The sequence below is a fragment of the Microtus pennsylvanicus genome, chromosome 11, assembly GCF_037038515.1.
Source record: "Microtus pennsylvanicus isolate mMicPen1 chromosome 11, mMicPen1.hap1, whole genome shotgun sequence".
Taxonomy (NCBI): Eukaryota; Metazoa; Chordata; class Mammalia; order Rodentia; family Cricetidae; genus Microtus; species Microtus pennsylvanicus.
Genome location: NC_134589.1, coordinates 41,200,354 through 41,222,679, shown reverse-complemented (window position 1 = coordinate 41,222,679; position 22,326 = coordinate 41,200,354). Strand labels below are relative to the sequence as shown.

The following is a 22,326-nucleotide window of genomic DNA, read 5'->3' as shown; positions in this document are numbered from 1 at the left end:
AAAGCCAGCCTAGGCTACACACCGGGTTCCAGGACAGCCAGGGCTACACAGTGAAACTCTGTCTCAAAAAACCAAAACAAAAACCCAACCTACAACTGTCTTCACTCACTGTCCAGTTCCCGAAGCTAAGGACACAGGAGGTAACTGAGGACACACTTCAACCTTGCGCTCTGTCCTCTCTGGGCCCGACGCTCTGGGTCTCTGCCCTGCTTCCCTCCTCCCTTTTCCCTATGTGTCTGCCTCCTGTCTATCTCCTTCAGTCTGTTTTTCCTGTTTATTCTCATTTAAAGTTTCTCTTTGCTCTCAGTGTTGCTCTGGTCCCTCTGTCATGGCACCTTTGTCCCCTTGGCTACGCCTTCCTTGCAGCAGGACCTCACTAGCACCGCCTCCTTACCCACCTTCCTGCTTCCCTTGCAGCCACATCAGCAGAGAGTGGCTGTGGCCTCAGGTGACCCATCTTGGAAGAGTCGGCTGGCCACCGAGCACCTGAAATCCCCGAGAAGTGTTCACCTCTGCCCTGGTTGTCCAGAAGGAAGCCCCGAGACCAGCTGCTGCTGCTCCTGTCAGGGAACTCTGTCAAGATCGAGGGTGTGGTTTATCTTGTGGCTCCCAGGATCCTTCCAGCAAACATTTCCCAGTCTTGGGGAGCTGGTACTGAGAAGAATGTAGCTCTCCAAGCTTAGAAGACCTGAAAGCTTCCTCATATTTGCACCGAGAGCAGGGTGTAGTGATGCATGCCTGTGGAGAGGCAGGAGTGCCAGGAGTTTGGTGCCAGCTTGGACCATACAGGGAGTTCAAGTGCAGCCTGAGCTGCATAGCAAGACCTTGTTTCGAAAAACAAAGACAAAAACAAGCGAACAACAAAAAAATCTACAGAGAGGGAGTAGAGACATTGCAATATAAAAAACACCCTCAGCATCAAGATTGTGCAAGTAGAAAAAAATGTAAATGTTTAATCTGAACCTAACTATGAAGAAATAATAAGGTATGTCAATATTACTTACATATTAATATACAACTAGCCTGGACTTTTCAAATATCAATATTAAAAGATAAAATTGGCCATACATGGCGATGCATGCCTTTAGGCCCTTGCACTCAGCAGGCAGAGAGAGGTAAATCTCTGTGAGTTCAAGAGCAGCCTGGTCTATATATCAAATTCCAGGACAGCCAGAGTTATATAGAGAGAACTTGTTTCACAAAACAGAGGGGAGGGGAAGAAAGACAGACATACTAAAGACAGGGCTAGTGGTACCTATAATTTTTGCATTAGGGAAGTGGAGGCCAGAGTTTCAGAGGTTCTGCTATTATCCATAGAGAGCTCAAAGCTAATGAGACCCCGATTCAAAGGAGAACAAACAAAAACCACAAATTAGGGCTGGAGAGATGGCTCAGAGGTTAAGAGCACTTGCTGCTCTTCCCAAGGTCCTGAGTTCAATTCCCACAACCACATGGTAGCTCACAACCATCTGTAATGGGATCTGGCGCCCTCTTCTGGCCTGCAGGCATACACGCAGGCAGAACAGTATACTAAATAAACAAACAAACAAACAAAACCTCCCAAAAGCCAATACCAAAACATGGCAACCAAATACAGTTGGGAAAATAAGAGAAGCCCAGGATGGAGAGATGGCTCATGATTAAGAGCACTGAGTACTCTTCCAGAGAACCTGGGTTCAAGTCCCAGCACCCACATGGCAGCTCACACCTGTTTGTAACTCTAAGATCTGACACCCTCGCACAGACATACATTCAGGCAAAGCAGCAGTGTACATAAAAATCATAAAAATAATTTTAAAAAGAGAGGCATTGGAGTTGGAGAGGTGGCTCAGCAATTAAGAGCACTGACTGCTCTTCCAGAGGACCCAGGCTCAATTCCCAGCACCTTCTTGGTAACTCACAACTGTAATTCCAGTTCCAGGGGATCTGACACCCTCACACCATACACATAAAATAAAACAAAATGATTTTTTAAAAGCCACTGTAAAGGACATAATTGATGTCAGAGCAATTAGGATCTGGATGTCGATCAGCTAACAGTATTGTAAAATTGTGATACTCACGTGTGTGTATAAAGTGTTCCTGTTCTTAGGGGATGCGCGCTGAAGTAAAATGGAAATGATGTCTGCAGCCAACTTTTAAATGGTTCAGCTAAAAAAAGGATCAGTATATGTCGACACGCACATAAATAGCATGCACATGTGTACATATCTATGTCTGTCTGCACAGAGCACAGCACTGACGAATCCAGGCGAAATGTAGATGAGCATTTATTTTCTTACTTGTGATCATTTTATATAGGTTTGAATTTTCATATTAAAAAGTTGATAAATCGCCCAGTTGTCACTCTTGAAAAGCAAAGATTTTCCTTCTGGAATCCAATATCCATGGAGCCGGGCATGGCGGGTACATCTTCAGACTCATGTAGATAGGGGTTTCAGCAGGACCGCTGGAGCCAGAGTCTGGGAGCGCCCTAGGCAACCTGGTGAGATAGTGTCTCAGATTTCCTAGTAGGGGCTGGAGAGACAGCTCAGTGGTAGAACGTGTGCTTGTGTTGTGCCAGGAACAGTGGTGACCAAAGATAGGCACTGGGTAAAATGATTTACCAAACTAGAACAGATAGAAAAAGATTAAATAGGGGCTGGAGGGATGGCTTAGTGGTTAAGAGTACTGGCTGCTCTTCCAGAGGTCCTGAGTTCAACTCCCAGCAACTACATGGTGGCTCACAGCCATCTGTAATGAGATCTGTTTTTTTGTTTTTGTTTTTTTTTCCCCCGAGACGGGGTTTCTCCGTAGCCTTTTTGGTTCCTGTCCTGGAACTAGCTCTTGTAGACCAGGCTGGCCTCAAACTCACATAGATCCGCCTGCCTCTGCCTCCCAAGTGCTGGGATTAAAGGCGTGCGCCAACATCGCCCGGCCTGTAATGAGATCTGGTGCCCATTTTTAGCGTGTGGGCATACCTGGAGGCAGAATGTTGTATACATAATAAATAAATAAATCTTAAAAAAAAAGATTAAATAAAATGCTGCCAGAGAGACAAAGACTTGGAGAACTCTCAGAGAGGAGTCCTCTGCTGCCCAAGGAAAGGGCGTTCCTTGATCACCTCTCCTGTGCTGATTGTGTGTGGATATCTGGGCGGATAAATGACATCTCTCTCCATCTTGATAACTAGTCCATTTACAGCGCTGTGGAGCTTCTTGAGACTGACTATTCACGGGTCATTAGAGTTAAGCTCTAAATGTTTGTATAAGGAATTGCAAGTCATTGGGGACAGGCTCCAAGCAGTCAGGATCTGGTCGTTAAAGTGTGGGAATTTCTCCTTTTAGTTTTAGTCCCCTCCCCCCCACCTCCACTATGCTTCGAATACTTCCATCATTAGCACTTAAATAAGCAAAATAATAATTAGTTTCCCCCAAGAGGGTTGGAGAGACGGCTCAGTGTTTAAGAGCACAGAGGACCGTAGTTCCTAGCGCCCACATAGAGGCTCGCAACCTAACTCCAGTTCCTTAGGATCCATCGCCCTCTGCTGGCCGCCATAGGCACTGTATGTACAAGGCGCGCTTACATACATGCAGATCAAATATATACACATACAACAAAAATAAATCTTTTTAAAAGATTTTTTTTATTTTTGGTTTTTCAAAACAGAGTTTCTCTGTATAGCCCTGGCTGTCCTAGAACTCCCTCTTTAGACCAGGCTGGCCTCGAACTCAGCGATCCACTTGCCTCTGCTTGAGTGCTGGGATTAAAGGACTACCGGCTAAAATATAGATTTTAAAAAGTTCCTCAGAGAATTCCATTTTTGTGCACACTTGAGAAGAGATAGAAACACAGATAATGAGAAAATGATGCCATCTTCATTATCACAGCGCTTTGGGGAAAGAAAGCAGGCTGGGGAGTTATCTGGGTCCAGTTCTGTCTTTCGCTTGAGAACACAAGAAAAGTCCCTTCACTATTTGCCTTACTTTCTATATTTAAAATGAGGAAGTCGGGGAAGTTGGATGGCTCAGCAGTTAAGAGCACTTCCTGTTCTCCCAGAGGATTTGAATTCCCAGCAACCACATCAGCCAGCTTGCAAGTACCTGTGACTTCAGCTCCAGGAGGAATCATCCCCTCTGGCCTTCATGGGCGCACACATGTTTAAAAATTAGTTTTGACCTTATTTTTAAGAAAGAATAAGAGGAATCTACACTGATTGTCGAAATTCAATGTAAGTTACCTGCATTTCATCACTTGCCAAGTGCTGGGCTGAGCTCCACTTACTAGGCCGGTGAGAGCAGGTGGTCCCTGCTGTTGCACATGGCAGCCTGCAGGGGGCAGCAAGCGGCGATGGGTGTGTGGCAACCAGCCAACAGGAGCGTAGGGGGCGAGAAAGTGACGTTAAAGCTGAAAATGTCCAAACTGTGTAGAGGCTAATCAAAGGGAAGGGGTGAGGAAAATAACTAAAGTTGAGGAAAGAGAATGCTCAAAGGCAGGCTGTCGTCAAATTTACAGAGATCTGCCTGTCTGTCTCCTGAGTGCTGGGATTACAGACGTGTACCTTCAGGTCTCGTGAGTCTCTGAATCTACTGGACTTCCCTGAATTCCCCAAAGAAGCAGCAATACAAATTCTGGATGTCTCTTTCCAGAACGAAGCTCGCTGGGAAGGTGGGTCCTGTCTAGCTACTAAAATTCTTTGACTTTATTGGCTGCAGTGCCTGCTGGAGAAGTGATTCTCAAACTCTGGGTCGCAACCCCGTTGGCAAACCTTTATCTCCAAAAATATTTTCATTGCGATTTATAAATAGTACCAAAATTGCAGTTATGAAATAGCAACGAAAATAATTTTATGGCTGGGGATCACTACAACACGAGGAAATGGACTATTGGATCGCATCCTTAGGAGGGCTGAGACCTATTGTAGAGCGCGCATTAAGAGCCACTAGGCTGCCTTTTCCACCACTGTGCACTCCTTGGGGTCTACGTGGCTAAATTCTCGGATGGGGGAAATGAGTAGAGGCACAGCTCCGGTGCTCAAGGAACTCATCACCTCAAAGGGCAGTAATAAGCAGTAATACAGCTGATTGATTACAAGGGAGTGGGGCTTCTGTGTGGGTGTGTTCCTCAGAGCGACAGGCGAGGACAGACAAGAAAGCCCAGTGAGATACAGCACTTGGTCTGGCCCGGCTCCTGACCTCTGTCTGAATCCCCCTCTGTCTTGGTCTCTGAGGTTATCTCTTTATCTTTATTTTATTATTTTACTAATTTATTTTTTTAATTTATATTTATTTATTTATTATGTATACAATATTTTGTCTGTATGCCTGAAGGCCTGAAGAGGGCACCAGACCTCTTTACAGATGGTTGTGAGCCACCATGTGGTTGCTGGGAATTGAACTCAGGACCTTTGGAAGAGCAGGCAATGCTCTTAACCACTGAGCCATCTCTCCAGCCCCCTTTACTAATTTATTTTTAAGCAGAGAAAATGTAGATTTTTTTAAAAGGAAAAATGAGGAAAGAATTTCCAAGAGTAGAAGGGGTCTCCAAAGCAAAAAAATGCCATTTTTCCTCTTTGTGTTTATTAGATGTTACTATTGTGTGCATATATGTATGTGTGAGGGAGTGTGTGTCACCGCACACATGTTTTAAGAAGACAATCCTGTGGGGTTGCTTCCTCTTTGCCCCTTTCTGTGGGTTCCAGGACCAAATTCCTGTGTCAGGCTTCACAGTGAGCATTTCACTCAAAGCCATCTCACCAGGCCCATTTTATTCTTTTTTAAAAATTTTTTTAAAAATTTATTTATTTATTATGTATACAATATTCTGTCTGTGTGTATGCCTGCAGGCCCAAAGAGGGCACCAGATCTCATTACAGATGGTTGTGAGCCACCATGTGGTTGCTGGGAATTGAACTCAGGACCTTGGGAAGAGCAGGCAATGCTCTTAACAGCTGAGCCATCTCTCCAGCCCCACATTATTCTTTTTTGTATTGCTTTTTGTTTGTTTGTTTGTTTGTTTTGCTTTTTCAAGACAGAGTTTTTCTGTAGCTTTGGAGCCTGTCCTGGAACTCACTCAGTAGACCAGGCTGGCCTCAAACTCACAGAGATCCTGCCTCTGCCTCCCGAGTGCTGGGATTACAGGCATTTGCCAGCACTTTATTCTTTGAGAGAAGTTCTTATGCATTCCGGGCTGACCTCCAACTGACTGCGTAGCTAAGGACAGCCTTAAACTTCTGCACCTCTTCCCTTACCTGAGTGCTGAGATCACAGGCCTGTGGGACCATGCCGAAGATCAAACCCGAGGCTTCATGCACAAACGGGTGTGAGCGTTCTACCAACTGCTTCTCATCTCTAGCCCACCAACCCCCTTTTTAACTTGAACAACAGATGAATTTGATCAGACAGACTGCTTTTATTTAAAGTGGTAAGTATTCTTCATCAATTTAATGAGCTCAATGGACACCTCCAAACATTCAAACGTATTTCAAACATGTAAGATAAAATCCTCTCAAAAATATTAGACTGCTAAAGGTGTATTGAAATGAACAATGCTCTAATTTTTCTTTCTGAATATATCAAGTTAAACAAAAGTATCTCTAAGTAAAAGTTTAACTGGTTGAATTGAGAGTCACTCGATAAGCCTTAGAAAAGGGATTTTTGGCATGATTTCTCAAAAATAAAAATAGTGAGTTTTGTTTGTTCATTTGCTTGCTTACTTCCTCGGTTGTCTGGTTTTTCTATTCATTCATTTATTTACTTATCCATTTATTCACTTGTTTATTTATTTGTTGGTTTGTCAAAGCAGAGTTTCTTTGTGTAGTCCTGACTGTCCTGGAACTAGCTCTGTAGACCCTGCTGGCCTGGTTTTGTTTTGTTGGCACAGATCTCCGAAAATGAAATACGACACCGAGTAGGTGCAACCCTAAAATGAGTTCCTGAAGTGAACCCTCTTCATAGCTTAAGTTGTTAGGGTTGCATGTTGATGGATAGATGAGCCAGAAGATTGAGAGAAATGACTTTCCAGGCTGGAGGACAGCCAGCGCTTTCAGAGGCTGGGAACACTGCGAGCGGCTGGGCGGGGCGAGAGGTGGGGCTGCGGGCGGGGCGAAGCTGGGGAAGTGGGTGGGGCGTAGCGGAACCTTACGGGGCATCCTGGCCACCGCCCAGTATGGCGGCCCTTGCCCTAGGCGGTGCAGTCCCCGTGTGGCTGAGCGAGGAGGACCTGAGCTGCATTATCTGCCGAGAGTTGCTGGACTGGCCCACCACGCTGCCCTGCGGCCACAGCTTCTGCTACCAGTGCCTCGATGACTTGTGGGTCAAGCAGCGCGCCGGCGTGGGTGGCCGCCCCTGGGCTTGCCCTACCTGCCGGGAGGCCCTGGAGGCGAAGCCCACGCTGCGCAAGAACCCGCTGCTGCAGGACCTGGCGGACAAGTACCGCCACGCGGCGCTCGAGCTCGAGCCTGGCCCCGAAACCGCGCCCGCGCCCGCGCCCGTTCCGCCGCGTCGCTCCGCGCCGCCGCCGGTAGGAAGCCCGCACCGCTCTGGCAGTCCGCGTGCGCCCTCTTGGGCCTCTCCTGCCTTCCCGATCTCTTCTTCCGCTACGTGATTTAACCAGTGTAATCTTTGAAAAGTTCAGAGTTGTATAAAGAAGCTGAAAAGTCCGGCGTGGAGAATGCACGCCTGTAATCCCAGGATTTGAGAGGCAGAAAACAGGGACATGCCCCACACCATCCAGATCTCCGTAGTAAGGTCTGGTCACAAGCAATAGTTAAAAATCTCACAAGTAATAGTTATTCTAAATCCCATCTCACCGAGATGTCGTGCACCCTTCCATATTACCATTTTTTTTTCGCCAGCTTTTCTGTGGTGTCTGAAAATTTTTAGTGTGGTAGAATATATTTAAATTTTTATTATATATGTGTATATATATTATATATACTCACCATAAAATTTGCCACTTTAGCACTATTTAATTCTACTAATTTATTGAGACCGGCCCTAACTAGTGTAGACCACGCTAGCCTTGAACCTGAAGTGAGTGGTGACCCGTGCCTGCCTTGCCTTTCCAAGTCTGCGATTACAGCTGTGGAGCACTTGAACTCAGAGCTCTGCTTGCCTCACTTTTCAAGAGCTGGCATTAAAGGCATATGCCACCATGACCGTCCAACGATTTGCACAACTTTTTTAGTGTACAGTTCGATGGCATCTGTCACCTCTCCAATACTGTGCTTCTGTCACCGCTGTTTCCAAAGCGATTTCATCACCACAAATAGAACCTCTGTACCTACTAAGCAATAACACCTGATTCCTCCAGCCTCCGCACACGTCTCATTGTACCAGGCTTTTTCTTTTGAGTGACCAATCAGCTCTCAAATCATGACATGGAGCCTTTTTAGTTTTTTATTTTTGGTTTTTCGAGATAGGGTTTCTCAGTGTAAGAGTCCTGGATGTTGCTATCCTAGACTTTGCTTGTAAACCAGGCTGGCCTCGAACTCACAGAGATCCGCCTACCTCTGCCTCCCAGGTGTTGGGATTAAAGACATGGACCACCACTGCCTGGCCTGCTTTTCTTTTTCTACCTTTTGCCTCAGGGCTTTTTACTTTTCTTCTTTTTTATCTTACTTTCCACTGCTTCTCTTGTTTAGTTGGCTGCTTGGCTTCTTGGTTCTTGCCTTGGGTCGGTTGGTCAGTTGGTGGGTAGCTCGCTGGCTCTCTCTGCCGGCCAGCCCTGCATTTCCTTTCTTGCCTAGATCTTGCCCATTTAGCTCCTTTTTTTTTTTTTTTTTTTTGGTTTTTCGAGACAGGGTTTCTCTGTGGCTTTGGAGCCTGTCCTGGAACTAGCTCTGTAGACCAGGCTGGTCTCGAACTCACAGAGATCCGCCTACCTCTGCCTCCCGAGTGCTGGGATTAAAGGCGTGCGCCACCATCGCCCGGCCATTTAGCTCCTTATTAGACCAACCAGGTGCCTTAGGCAGGCAAGATGAAACAAATGCAACATATGTTTACATAATTAAACACATTCTTACATTGTTAAACAAATGCAGCATAAACAAATGTAACACATCTTTATACAGTTAAAATAAATATTCTGCAGCATAAACAAATGTAACACATCTTTATACAGTTAAAATAAATATTCTGCAGCATAAACAAATGTAACACATGTTTACCTAGTTGAAATAGTATTCCACAACAATCTATTTTGTGTCGCTGAATTTACCTATTCTACATGTTTCATATAAATGTGGCTATTCCATGTCCCCTTGTGTCTGACTTCTTTCATCCTAATATTTTCTGGGCTGATTCATGTTGTAGCATGTATCAGCACATCCTTGCTTTAGGTCACTGTCTTATCATTTGTGTGGCTATATCACTTTCTAATCAATTTATCTAGCAATGAACATCTGAATTACTTCTACATTCGACTATTATAACTACGGCTACAATGTACATTATCTTACAACTGAGTTCCTATTTTCAATTTTACTGTTACAATTTTACTCAGTTGGGGACTGATCTGAGAGCCTCAGATGTACAGGGCATGCACTTTCCCCCCAGCCTCCTCATTTGATTTTCTATATAGTGTTAGGTAGCATCTAACTTCAAGCTGGGCATGGTGGCACATTCCTTTAATCCCAGTACTCAGGAGGCAGAGACAGCCAGATCTCTATGAGTTTCAGGCCAGCCTGGTCTACATAGAAAGCTCCAAGACAGCCAGGACTGTCCTAAAATCAAACCAAAGAATCTAGCCTCATTCATTGGTATACAGATACACATTTCTAGTAGTATTTGTTGAAAAGACTGTGCCTTTAAGCAGTCTTGGCATTCTTGTAAAAATTTATCTTAGGGTACATCTGAAGATTTGTTTCTTGACTCTCTAGTCTTTGCCATCACTCTGAATGTTCTCTTTCATGCTGCTGCCGTGGCGTGTATAGCTCCCTTTATTGAGTGGTGGTCCTGGGTCCAGTTTTTAGGAATCAGAAACCCCATTTTGCTCTTCTAAAGGTGACACTGCAGAAAAGCACCACGGAAGAAGTCATCCAGAAGCTGACAGAACTGGTGCGACAGCTCGTGGATGTTGTCAAGAGCCTTCCAAGGCAAAGTCCTCTGTCGGGATCCGGACCGGACAATGAACGAGGCATCCTGGGCATGGTAGGTTCAGGTGGGAAAGGACCACTTCCAGCTAGAGCAGTCTGAGACATGGAATCAAGGAAAGCAACAGGTCTCACGCTTTACTATTTCTTTTTCTCTTTCTTTCTTTCTTTCTGTTTTTTTTTTTTTTTGTTTTTTTGAGACAGGGTTTCTTAGTAACTTTGGAGCCTGTCCTGGAACTAGCTCTTGTAGATCAGGCTGGCCTCAAACTCACAAAGATTCTTCTGCCTCTGCCTCCTGAGTGCTGGGATTAAAGGCCGACCACTGCCCGGCCCCATTCAGTGACTTCTTAAAAAAATATTCTATAATTGTATATGGAAGAAAGAGTTTGTGTGTATGTGGGAGAGAGTGTGTGTAGGGGAGGGTGTGTGTGTGCAAGCGAGAGCATGTGTGTGTAGGGGAGGGTGTGTGTGTGCAAGCGAGAGCATGTGTGTGTAGGAGAGGGTGTCTGTGTGCAAGCGAGAGCATGTGTGTGTAGGAGAGGGTGTCTGTGTGCAAGCGAGAGCATGTGTGTGTAGGAGAGGGTGTGTGTGTGCAAGCGAGAGCATGTGTGTGTAGAAGAGGGTGTGTGTGTGCAAGCGAGAGCATGTGTGTGTAGGAGAGGGTGTCTGTGTGCAAGCGAGAGCATGTGTGTGTAGGGGAGGGTGTGTGTGTGCAAGCGAGAGCATGTGTGTGTAGGGGAGGGTGTCTGTGTGCAAGCGAGAGCATGTGTGTGTAGGGGAGGTCAGAGCACACCTTTCAGGAGACTGTTCTCATCTTTCACTGTAGGTCCCAGGGGTTTAACTCAAGGCATCAGCAGGCTTGTGCAGCAAGCACTGCCCCCTTTCTCCTTTAGTGATGGGATCTTGTTGTGGCTTGTTACCTCTTGCTTCTTGGGCAGCTTCATGGTGTCTGCCTGACTCCGCCTTCTTTCGCTCTATATTCAGTTTAGTTTCCCGCCTACCTGTATTCTTCCCTGCCATAGGCCAAAGCAGCTTCTTTATTAACCAATGGTAATAAAACATATTCATAGCATATAGAGGGGAATCCCACATCATGTGATACATATATACAAATAGATAGGCAAAGCATTCATAAACATAAAATAAAAAAAAATAAATGTTCTGGGTGGTGGTGATGGTGCATGATTTTAATCCCAGCACTTAGGAGGTAGAAGCAGGTGGATCTCTGTGAGTTTGAGGCCAGCCTGGTCTACAGAGCTAGTTCCAGGACGGCCAGGGCTGCACAGAGAAACCCTGTCTTGAAAAAACATTGTGAAAAAAAATGCTCCAGTATCATGATTTTTGTTTTGAGACAGAATCTTACTTTGTAGCCTAGGTTAACCTTGAACTCATAGCAGTCTTCTTGCTTCAGGACTTTTTTTAAAAAAAAATTTTAAAAGATTTATTTATTTATTATGTATACAGTATTCTCAGTACTCTGCCTGCAGGCCAGAAGAGGGCACCAGATCTCATTATAGATGGCTGTGAGCCACCATGTGGTTGCTGGGAATTGAACTCAGGACCTTTGGAAGAGCAGGTGGTACTCTTAACCACTGAACCATCTCTCTAGCCCCCTTCGGGACTTTTTAAAAAAATATTTATGCAGGAATCTTAAGTGCTTGAGTTATAAACATGACTCACTGCATTCTGCTAGGGAATAGTATTTGTTTTTATGTGTATGGTGTTTTATCTGCATGTATGTCTGTGCCCATAGGCATGCCTGGTGCCTATGGAGGCGGCCATGTGGGCCCTGAGAGCTAAACCTAGGTTCTACAAGATCAGCCATTGTTCTTCATCATTGAGCCATCTCTCCAACCCCTAATTTTGTTTTTAAAAGCCTGTTTATGTCGCGTTCACCCTCGACCCGCAAGGATGACGCAACCACCGGAGCTCTTTTCACTGCAGTTTATTCCAGGACTTTATTCACAGCAATCTATCTCCTTCTCCTTCTCTTTCTCTCTCTTTCCCTCTCTCCTTCCTTCTTTTTTCCCCTCTCTCTTTGACCTCTCTCCTTTTTCCTCTCTCTCCTTCCCTCTCCTCTCTCTGGGCAAACCTCTCCCAGCCCTTAAGTAGGCATGGGCTGCCAATCCTGAACTGCCAGGTGGGCACTGCTCATAGGCCCACGCATATGCAAGCAGCTGATGATCATTGCATGATCATAGCATAGGTCAGGCCTTAGCCATCTCAGGAGTTGATTATACATTTCCATCAGGCGTGACACCATGCAGCTCACTACATGTTTAGACTTAAATGAAACAAAACAAAACTGTGGCTGGAAGGTGGCTCTTGAGTGTATTTGATGAGTTCCATAGTTGGCTTTTCTTTATTTGTTTCCTCGTTGATCAATAGGCTTCTTCCTCTGAGAAGGAACATTCCTTGAGTTCTCCAAAGGCAGTAGCGTCCAGTGCATACGAGAGGAAAATTCGAGAGATTCTTCATAACTTAGAAGAAATTCAAGAAAAACTTCAAGGCAGAGTCACATGGAAAGAAGCTTCTGGAGAACAAGTTCCGGGTGAGCTGAGGGAGCCGGACTGACTAAGAGAGTTGGGTGCTGTAAACGGAGACTGTGCTTTTGTTTCTCGGCCGCCCAGATCTGAATAATCACAGAACTATATTAATTATAACACTGCTTGACCAATGGCTCAGACATATTCCTACCTAGGTAGCTCTTACATCTTAAATTGACCCATTTGTATTAATCTATCGCCTGTGGCTTACTGGTATTGGTGGCTACATGGTGTCTCCTTGACTCCACCTACTCTCGCTATATATCTATGTTCGGATTTCCCGCCTGATATTACTCTGCTAAGCCATTGGCCGAAACAGCTTTATTCATCATCCAGTAAAAACAACACATATACAGAAGGACATCTCACATCAGGATAGAATGGCCAAGTGCCCCTGGCTTTGTCCTTTGGGGACAGGACCTAGAGCATGTCTGCTTTTTTCTGTGGCGGTGTTAAGTTGAGTAGGAATAGGCTGAGGTATGGTCATGGCTGTGGACAGTTTGGGATATGGACGTAAGGGATTTTTCTGTAGCATAGGCCCTGAGTAAAGCAAAACTCCCATTTTTAAGACTCGTGACCCTGGATCCCAGCATGTGGCTCATCTTTGCTGTTTGCCGGAGGAGTCTGCAGATCGGGTTTTCATTTCTACTCACATGTGTGGTGGTGGTGGTGGTGCGCATGTGCCTGCCACAGCTCCCCATGTGGAGGGAAGTCAGGTGGCAACTTGCAGAAATCGTTCTCTTCTTACCCCTCGTTTGATCTGGGAATCAGCTCAGGCTGTTGGGCTTGGCAACACGTGCCTTTGCCCATTGAGCCATCTCTGGTCCCTGCTATCACTGTTTTAGTTCTAATTCCTTTGTGTGGGTGTTTGCCCGCATGTATGTCTGTGCACCCGGTATATGTCTCATGTCCTCAAAGGTCAGGAGAGGGTGAGAGTGTCAGGGTCCCTGGGGCTGGACTTAGGGATGGTTGTGAGCATGTGGGTGCTGGGGACCAAACCAAGGTCTTCAACCAGAGCAACAGTGCTCTCAAACTGGGCAGTGGTGGCGCACGCCTTTAATCCCAGCACTTGGGAGGCAGAAGCAGGGGGATCTCTGTGAGTTCAAGGCCAGCCTGGTCTATAAGAGCTAGTTCCAGGACAAGAACCAAAAAGCTTCAGAGAAACCCTGTCTCGAAAATTAAAAAAAAAAAAAATACAGTGCTCTCAACTGCTGAGCCATCTCTTCAGCCCCTTGCCAGCTGCCCCCCCCCCCGTTCTCATTTTTGAGATGAGGTCTTTTTATGTTGCCCAGGCCTCAAACACTAGACTTAGGCGACTTTTCTGCCTCCAGAGTAGCTGGACCACACATGTCTTCTACCTCCTCTAGCTGCTTTTTATTTTGTGTCTTTTTAAATTTTTTTTCAACAAGGCTTTTCTGTGTAGTCCTGGCTGTCATGGAACCCACTCTGTAGACCAGGCTGACCTCAAACTCAGAGATCCACCTGCCTCTGCTTCCTAAGTGCTGGCATTAAAGGTGTGCTCCACCACTACCCAGCCTTATGTCTTTTTAAAAAACATATATAGGTGTATAGGGGTCTTAATACTTATTATATAGAGATGAATAAGATCTCTGCTAGCAAGGAGTTTGTGGCTTGTGGGAGAAACAGTTTAAAAAAAAAAGTCCCACAGTGATAACTTGGGGCTAGATATACTTGGTCAGAACATGGTGTCTGGCATAACCTGAACACCCAGAATACGCTAATGAGAAAGAATGCAGGCCTGTTCCTATATCATGACAGTTGAATACCTTCAGTTTGCCTTTTGCTAATAGGCCTTCCTCCTCCCAATTATTCTTTTAATTCCTAGAAATGCCATCTTCTTCCTTATGTCTGCCGCCTGTCCAAAGATGTCCTGTACCCAGGAGAGCTTCTCAGTTTGCCCTACGTAAGTATGAGATCCACTTCAGCACACTTTACTAGGATTAGGATATACTCAGTAGATCAGCCAGGTCAACACACTTACTAGGATTAGGATATACTCAGTAGATCAGCCAGGTCAACACACTTACTAGGATTAGGATATACTCAGTAGATCAGCCAGGTCAACACACTTACTAGGACTAACATATAACTCAGTAGATTACACACTTTACTAGGACTAGGATATACTCAGTAGACAGTACTTTCCTAGCATGCACAAAGACCCCGGATTCAGTCCCCAGCACTGTATAGACCTGGTGTGATGGTATATATCCTTGTAGTCCTAGAACTAGGGAGAGAGAGGCAGGTGGATCAGTTTCAAACATGTCCTTAGCTACATAGTTTGAGGCCAGCCTGGGCTACATGAGACTCAATCTGAAAAAAAAAAAAAAGAAAACCTACTTATAAGCAGTAGGATTCAAGAATGTGCTGTGGCCATTTCCTTGCTGTGGGACCTAACCTTTGATTTTTATACTCTTGGACTTTTTTCTTCTAGACGAGGTCCCTCTGTATAGAGAGCTTAATATAAAGACAAAGAGGATTTGAGAGTCCCAAATTCCAGGCTCAGCTAGGTCCTTGAACACTTTGATGCTGAACACATCCATGCTGATGGCACCAGTTACAACTGCCTGCTTTTTCCCCACTTACATATACTGTGTTGTCTCAGGGTAGTTGATCTTTAAGAGTGCATGCACCCTGGAGTCTTGAGTTTGTCTGCAGCACCTCTGTTAGACAGCTGTGCAGGCCTGGACAAATCACCTCTTAGGGCCTCCGTTCTCTTATCTTTGCAGTGGTCATAACATGGTAGAGTTGGCTTATGACTACAGGAGAGCTCGGGAGGGAGGGAGAGAAAGAAGTACCTGGAGTAGAGAAGACATGATATTCAGATATTAACACTTAACAATAGGGGCTGAGAGTGCGATTCAGTAGTAGAGTATTGTCTAGTATGTGCAAGACCCTGGGTCTGATTCTCAGCATTAGACAGACAAGAAGGGGGGAGGAGAAAGGGAGGAAGGAAGGAGATATTACATATAGATGAATAACACATAGACCTGGGCATAGATAGCTATCATCCTCACAAAGTACAGGTATTGAAAAAACTAAGAAGGACCTTGTACTGCATGGGATTCAGAGATAGCTTCCGGATGGGAGGTAAAAACAATAAAAGCAGCCAAGCGGCGTGGCACATGCCTTTAATCCCAGCACTCGGGAGGCAGAGGCAGGCAGATCTCTGTGAGTTCGAGGCCAGCCTGGTCTACAAGAGTCAGTTCCAAGAGAGGCTCCAAAGCTGCAGAGAAACCCTGTCTGGAACACCCCCCCCCCAAAAAAAACAATAAAAGCAGGAACAGGGTACTGATTATACAACATGAAGGTTATGTAGAGCTTTCTCCAAGTTTATGTATCAATTTAACCTAAACACTACCCCAAAAGATACAATGTTACTTTTTGCTAGTCAGTAAATGACTTCCAGCAAGGATGGTCAAAAACTAAGTATCCCTGACTGGACGGATGGCTCCGTGGTTAAGAGCACTGGCTGCTCTTCAGAGGACCCAGGTTTGATTCCTAGCACCAACTTGGTGTCTCATAATGGTCTGAAACTCTAGTCCCAGAGGATCTAATACACTCTTCTTGACTTTGTGGGCATTGCATGCGTGTGCTGCACAGACATCCATGCCGGCAAAATACCCATACGTACAAATGGAAAAATAACTGACTGTCATGTTCTTGTGGTTCATGTCTCCTCAGGGGCCATCAGTCCAACCTTTGACCTGAGGAGCCTCTCCTGTACCCTGGAGGTTTCCAACAGTTGCCGGACGGTGACTGTGTCGCGTTGTCCACAGCCCTATTCTTGGGGTCCAGAGAGATTTTTAATTAGCCAAGTCTTATGTTCCCAGGCCCTCTCTTCTGGCCAGAACTACTGGGAAGTGGACACTAGGAACTGCAACCACTGGGCTGTTGGGGTGGCTTCGTGGGGCATGAAGCGGGATCAGATGCTGGGAAGGACTATGGACTCTTGGTGCATAGAGTGGAAAGGGCCTGGCCAGTTCTCTGCTTGGGCTATGGTGAAGAAAACTGACCTTCACTTGGGCCGCCCTGAGGTTGTGGGCGTGTGGCTGGACCTTGAGCTGGGGAAGCTGGCCTTCTACTCAGTCTCTGCTCAGGAGAGGCTTCTGTTTGAGTGTGAGGTCTCTGCCTCCTCCCCTCTGCATCCTGCCTTCTGGCTGTATGGGTTAAGTCCTGGAAACTACCTGGAAATAAAGCAGGTAAACTCATGAAGCTTCCCCAGGGGTTAGATCACGGGCTTCCTAGTCTCTCTGTTTAGAGGCAACTAGAGCTAGGAAACTCAAGGGAATTGGATATGGTAGTACATGTCTGTAACCCTAGCACATGGGAAGCAGAGGCAGGGGGATCACTGCAAGTTTGAGGCTAACCTGGTCACCAAAATCAAGGCTACCTTGGACTACATGGTATGGCTCCACCGACTTTTGAAGTTAGTCATTTTTGTGTGGGATAAGATTAACTAAACGGGTTTGTGCTCTTTGAACCTTGGGCATTTAAGAGAAAGAGCTGGCCTGGCCTGTCTCCTGAAGGTGACCTCTAAGGCCTTAGACTAGCTTGACTAATAAGCGGGACTTTGGACTATTCTGTCACTTAGGACTCATCTGGGTCTGACTGTTGGTTCAGTCACCCTGTGGTCAACGAGTCATGCTTACACGACTGACCCACCCCTAATTAAAAGCTCAGCTCCACAGCATAGCTGGGTAAACACCACTAGCTAGCATACACTAGATAAGTCCCCAAGTACCACTGTTGGGAGGACAGAGCATTGTCCAGTGACTTGTGAGAAGGACTTCCTGGATCCTACCTTGTGTGCCTTAGCTATTGTTCCTGTTATTCTGTGGCCTTTCAGTGTAGTAAACCGAAATCATGAGTATTACAGCTGTGCTGAGTTCAGTGTGTTTTCAGAGTGATATTGGAAGCAGACCATTAAGGACACACACAAAAAAGTGCTATATATTACTTAGCAATTGCTGTGTAATAATAGTTCCATGAATTAGTGCTTTAAAATAACACACAGGCTGTGGTGTATCTTAGTGGTAGAGCCTTTACTCTGCACACACAAAGCCCTAAGTTCTGTTCTCAGTCTCTCTTGGTATTAGAACCAGGACTTGATGGTGGATTTGAACTTAATGATGGCTGTTACCCAGTGCAGTCACCTTGAAATTTTTTTTAAATTTGTTTTGTTTTTTGTTTTTGGGGTTTTTGTTTGTTTATTTGAGACAGGGTCTCTATATGTAGCCCTGACTGTTCTGGAACTCACTCTGTAGACCAGGATGGCCTCAGAACTCTAAGATATCCACCTGTCTCTGCCTCTTGAGCACTGGGATTAAAGGTGTGTGGCACCACCACCTGGCTTCTTCAATATTTATTATCAGGTTCTCTTGAAATCTCCATAGTAACTCAACCATGGATGAAAAATACTTAGAAAACAGCCAGGCATGATGGAGCAGACTTTAATCTGAGCAGGTAGAGGCAGGCAAGTCTCTGTGAGTTTGAGGCCAGCCTGGTCTACAGAGCGAGTTCTAGGACAGCCAGGACTGCCACAGAGAAACTTTGTCTCAAAAAACAATGACAAAAAACCTTTAGAATAAATCATTACTGTACTGACCATCTGTGAACTTCTTGTCATTATTTCCTACATGGTATCACCTGAAGAAATTATATAATCCAAAGTGTTGTAAGTGATTAGCTTCCATGCAAACATCATGAATCTTCTATGAAGAACTTGAGAATCCTCCAATTTTGGTATGTGAGGAAACCCTGGAACCAACTCTGTCTATAGTGAGTGACAGCTAAATGTATACATTTGTATATGTGTATATACATACATACACATATACACATATATATCTTTTTCTCATTACTGTTTGGGGTATATTTAATTTTAATGATTTCTTCTCAGGAATAAGCAAAAAATATCAAATTACTATCCATTGAATTTTTTTGTTTTTCACAAATGTCTTGTGACCTACATAGTTTTGAGAATCATTGGTTGGTACATCTAAGTTAACAAAAAAAATTTTTTTAAGAGGTAACTTTTTAAAATATTTATTTATTATGTATACAATATTCTGTCTGTGTATGCCTGCAGGCCAGAAGAGGGCACCAGACTTCATTACAGATGGTTGTGAGTCACCATGTGGTTGCTGGGAATTGAACTCAGGACCTTTGGAAGAGCAGGCAATGCTCTTAACCTCTGAGCCATCTCTCCAGCCCCCGGATGGCCTGCAGGCTTACACACAGACAGAATATTGTATACATAATAAATAAATAAATAAATATTAAAAAAAAAAAAAGCTCTGCATCCATCCCCATCACTGAGAAGGGGAGAGAAAAAGTGAAGGCAAAGCAGATACTTCTTTGGGTTTAGTTTGAGAGCCCATGATAGATGGTTCTGAAGGGTGGGACTGAAGCCAACCCAAGTTTTATCTGGCCTCTTGCTCAGGCCAGTGAGGAAGTCGAGAATCCTAGATGAAGCCTTTGTCCTGCCCAATGTCAGTCATCTTCCTGGCATACTCTCTTACCCAGAGGGCCTGCCTGCTACCCTGGGATGCTGCACCCTCCTGGGACTCAAGAGGTTGTGTTGCAAGTTCTCTCTTTGATAGGCACAAAAGATAGATCCTCTTATCTCCAGGCAGAGGGAGGCACTTTGCTCTGACTACTCAATGGTCTCTCCAGGGCAGCGGCATAAAGGTTGCCTTGTGAAAGAAAAGCGCCCCGTTAGCACACTGGAGTAAAATTCCATCGCTGCCTCCTGGCTGCCAGCTTGTCCTCTTGGCTTCACCCAATCCTTTCAACACTTCTATTAAATCTGTGATGTCCCCACAGTAGGTTTTTCTGCCGGGGATGACTTCTACCTTGTGTTTTGTTGGTGTGTGGTTTTTCTTCTTTTGGTTTTCCAAGACAGAGTTCCTCTGCTGTGTTTTATCATGGGGCTTGATCCTCAGACTGAGAGGTAGACAGAAGTTAACGACCCTCAACTGAGTGTGGTGGCCCATGGCCCTGGAAGGTGAGGGAAGATGAAAGCCAAACTCAGAGTTCAAGGCCAGCCTAGTCTAGTCTATATACTGCGGTCCAGGACTGCCAGGACTACATAGACCCTATCTTAAAAACAAAACAAAAAAAGTTTCTTCACTCAGAATGTATTTTATATTCAGTGTTTAAATATCATTTACCATGTACCAGGCAACATTAGGGATTTCTCGTTACTTAGGATAATTAATTTTCATAGCAATTTCATGTAGTGTGTTCTATTGTTACTTCTGTTTGGCATGGGAGGCAACAGAGAGGCTAAATAATTTGACTAATGATGCCCAACAAGTACTTGGCAGAATTGATGCTCAGAACCAAGCAGGGTGACTCCGAATTTCCTGTCTGAATGACCTCTGCTGGGCATGTTAACATCATGAGAAGGACATATGGCTCAAGGCAAGCCATGGGGGTTCAAGGATGGGGGTGGGGGATGGAGGAACTCTTCAGGTGATGAAAACCCCAATGTGTCAGTTTCCCTTCTCCCCCTTTAACAAAGTGCTGGTGTTGGTTTGTACTCGTGCATAAATAAATATTGTCAGATGAAATGATGAAATTGCTTGGTGTCGCCTCTTTCTTATAGTTCTAGATTTTATTTATTTATTTATTATGTATACAATATTCTTTCTGCGTGTATGCCTAAAGGCCAGAAGAGGGCACCAGACCTCATTACAGATGGTTGTGAGCCACCATGTGGTTGCTGGAAATTGAACTCAGGACCCTTGGAAGAGCAGGCAATGCTCTTAACTGCTGAGCCATCTCTCCAGCCCAGTTCTAGATTTTTTTTGTTTGTTTGAAACAATATGACGCCTAGGCTGATCTTAAACTCCAGCTTCAGCCTCTTTTTTTTTTTTTTGTGGTTTTTCGAGACAGGGTTTCTCTGTGGTTTTGGAGTCTGTCCTGGAACTAGCTCTTGTAGACCAGGCTGGTCTCGAACTCACAGAGACCCGCCTGCCTCTGCCTCCCGAGTGCTGGGATTAAAGGCGTGCGCCACCACCGCCCGGCTCAGCTTCAGCTTCTTGAGTGCTGTGATTATACCACATTCTGCTTGGACTGTTTTATTTTATTTATTTTATGCGGATGAGTTGTTTTGCTTGCATGCATGTCTGTGTTATGCGTGCATGCTGAGTGCCTTCAGAGGCCAGAAGAGGCCACCAGATTCCCTGAAACTGGAGTTATAGGCAGCTGTGAGTTTTGGGAACCTGGGTCTCTGGAAGAACAGTCAAGTGCTCTTAAAGGCTGAGCCATTTCTCCAGCCCTTCTGCTTGGATTTTAAAGTAAGTGTTATTTACAAAGTGCTTTTTCAAGAAAACAAACAAGCCTGGCAGTGGTGGTACACATCTTTAATTACAACACTCTGGAGGCGGAAGCAGGCAGATAGATCTCTATGAGTTCAAGGCCAGCCTGGTCTACTGAGAGAGTTCTAGGACAGGCCCCAAAAAGCCTGAAACCCTGTCTCAGAAAAAGAAAAAAACAAAACAAAAGAACAACAACAACAAAAAAAACCCCAAAAAACCAAAGTTCTTCATAACAACATCTACAATGTCCTCCCAAGTAAACTTTTCTCCCTAGATCCCTGCCTAGCAGACATTTTCCCTTGATTACAGCATGTAAAAACTTTTAGCCAGCACACATTTACAGTACCGTCAAGGTCTGCAGAATTAAAATTAACCTTGCTTGCTAGCCATCACAGTGGTCCAGAAAACTCCTAAGGCCTGACCCTCTGTGAAACGTTGCTAGAAGTGGCAGTCGCCTAAAGTGCTTGTCCTTGTGGTTAATGATCTGATAGCTGTGTAACTTTTATTTTCTCAAAGAAGTTTTGGATGTGCCGGGCAGTGGTGGTGCACCCCTTTAATACCAGCACTCAGAAGGCAGAGGCAGGTGAATCTCTGAATCTCTGAGTCTGAGGCCAGTCTGATCTACAGAGCAAGTTCTAGGAAGGTCAGAGTTGTACAGAGAAACCCTGTGGGTGTGGGGGAAAGCACATGGTCTCCAACTTACTTTGATTTGTCTTAAATTTTTCTTTCTTTTTTTATGTTTGTTTTGTTTTGACACAAGTTCTCTCTTTATATCTCTGACTGTCATGGAACTCACTGTTTAGAGTAGGAGGACCTCAAAATATAAAGATCTGTCTGCCTCCTGAATTAAAGGGATTAAAGGCATGTACCACCATTCCCAGCTATACAAAAAAAAAAAAAAAAAAAAAAGAACTATAATAGTGTCAATTGTTTCTGTTTTGGCTAAGATCAAGTGTTATTATGGTACCCAAGTGATAACATAATGAGTGGAATTGTACTTCAAAAATTTGAATTCTTGGGCTGCAGCAGCAAGTCTCTCTTGGCTCCATGATTGGGAAGATACACAATTGTGTATTAAAATATGGCGCTTGGTAGGTTAGATGTGTTTTATTTTACAGTGCGTTCATTTAAATGTGATTCCATCAGGAAACAACAGAGCATCTCTATTTTACTTCATGAGATTGCTCCAAACAACTCTGCAAGGAAGGGTGTGAAATCTTCATTTGGTAGAGAGGAAACAGGCATAGAGCCCTGAGGACTTTACGGCCACCCTCCTAGGGACTTTTCCTTGTGTGTAAGAGGTGTGTCCTTCCCATCTGAGTGGGGTTTTGTTGTTTTTTTGAGACAAGAGTCTCACTGA

General features: G+C 44.8%; 2 protein-coding genes across 2 annotated transcripts in view; both read left to right on the top strand.

Annotated features, from left to right (window-relative positions):
• Window positions 1-2,334, top strand: part of Adap2 (ArfGAP with dual PH domains 2) — a 29,157-nt gene extending 26,823 nt beyond the window's left edge. The window contains exon 11 of the mRNA XM_075991422.1: window positions 418-2,334. Within this exon, the coding sequence (XP_075847537.1) occupies window positions 418-452 (35 nt within the window). The 3' untranslated portion in view covers window positions 453-2,334. The remainder of the gene's footprint in view (window positions 1-417) is intronic.
• A 4,803-nt stretch (window positions 2,335-7,137) lies between these two features.
• On the top strand, window positions 7,138-18,247 carry Rnf135 (ring finger protein 135). Its single transcript, XM_075991414.1, has 5 exons — window positions 7,138-7,500; window positions 9,984-10,130; window positions 12,461-12,623; window positions 14,465-14,542; window positions 16,324-18,247. Exons 1-5 carry the CDS (start codon window positions 7,147-7,149, stop codon window positions 16,851-16,853), a joined length of 1,272 nt encoding a protein of 423 aa, XP_075847529.1. The 5' UTR covers window positions 7,138-7,146; the 3' UTR covers window positions 16,854-18,247.
• The last annotated feature ends 4,079 nt before the right edge of the window (window positions 18,248-22,326 follow it).

Coding starts and splice junctions, on each gene's coding strand:
- Rnf135 (XM_075991414.1), top strand. CDS start 7,147: ATGGCGGCCCTTGCCCTAGGCGGTGCAGTCCCCGTGTGGCTGAGCGAG. Junction 10,131..12,460: donor AACGAGGCATCCTGGGCATG/GTAGGTTCAGGT, acceptor GTTGATCAATAG/GCTTCTTCCTCTGAGAAGGA. Junction 12,624..14,464: donor TTCTGGAGAACAAGTTCCGG/GTGAGCTGAGGG, acceptor TTTAATTCCTAG/AAATGCCATCTTCTTCCTTA.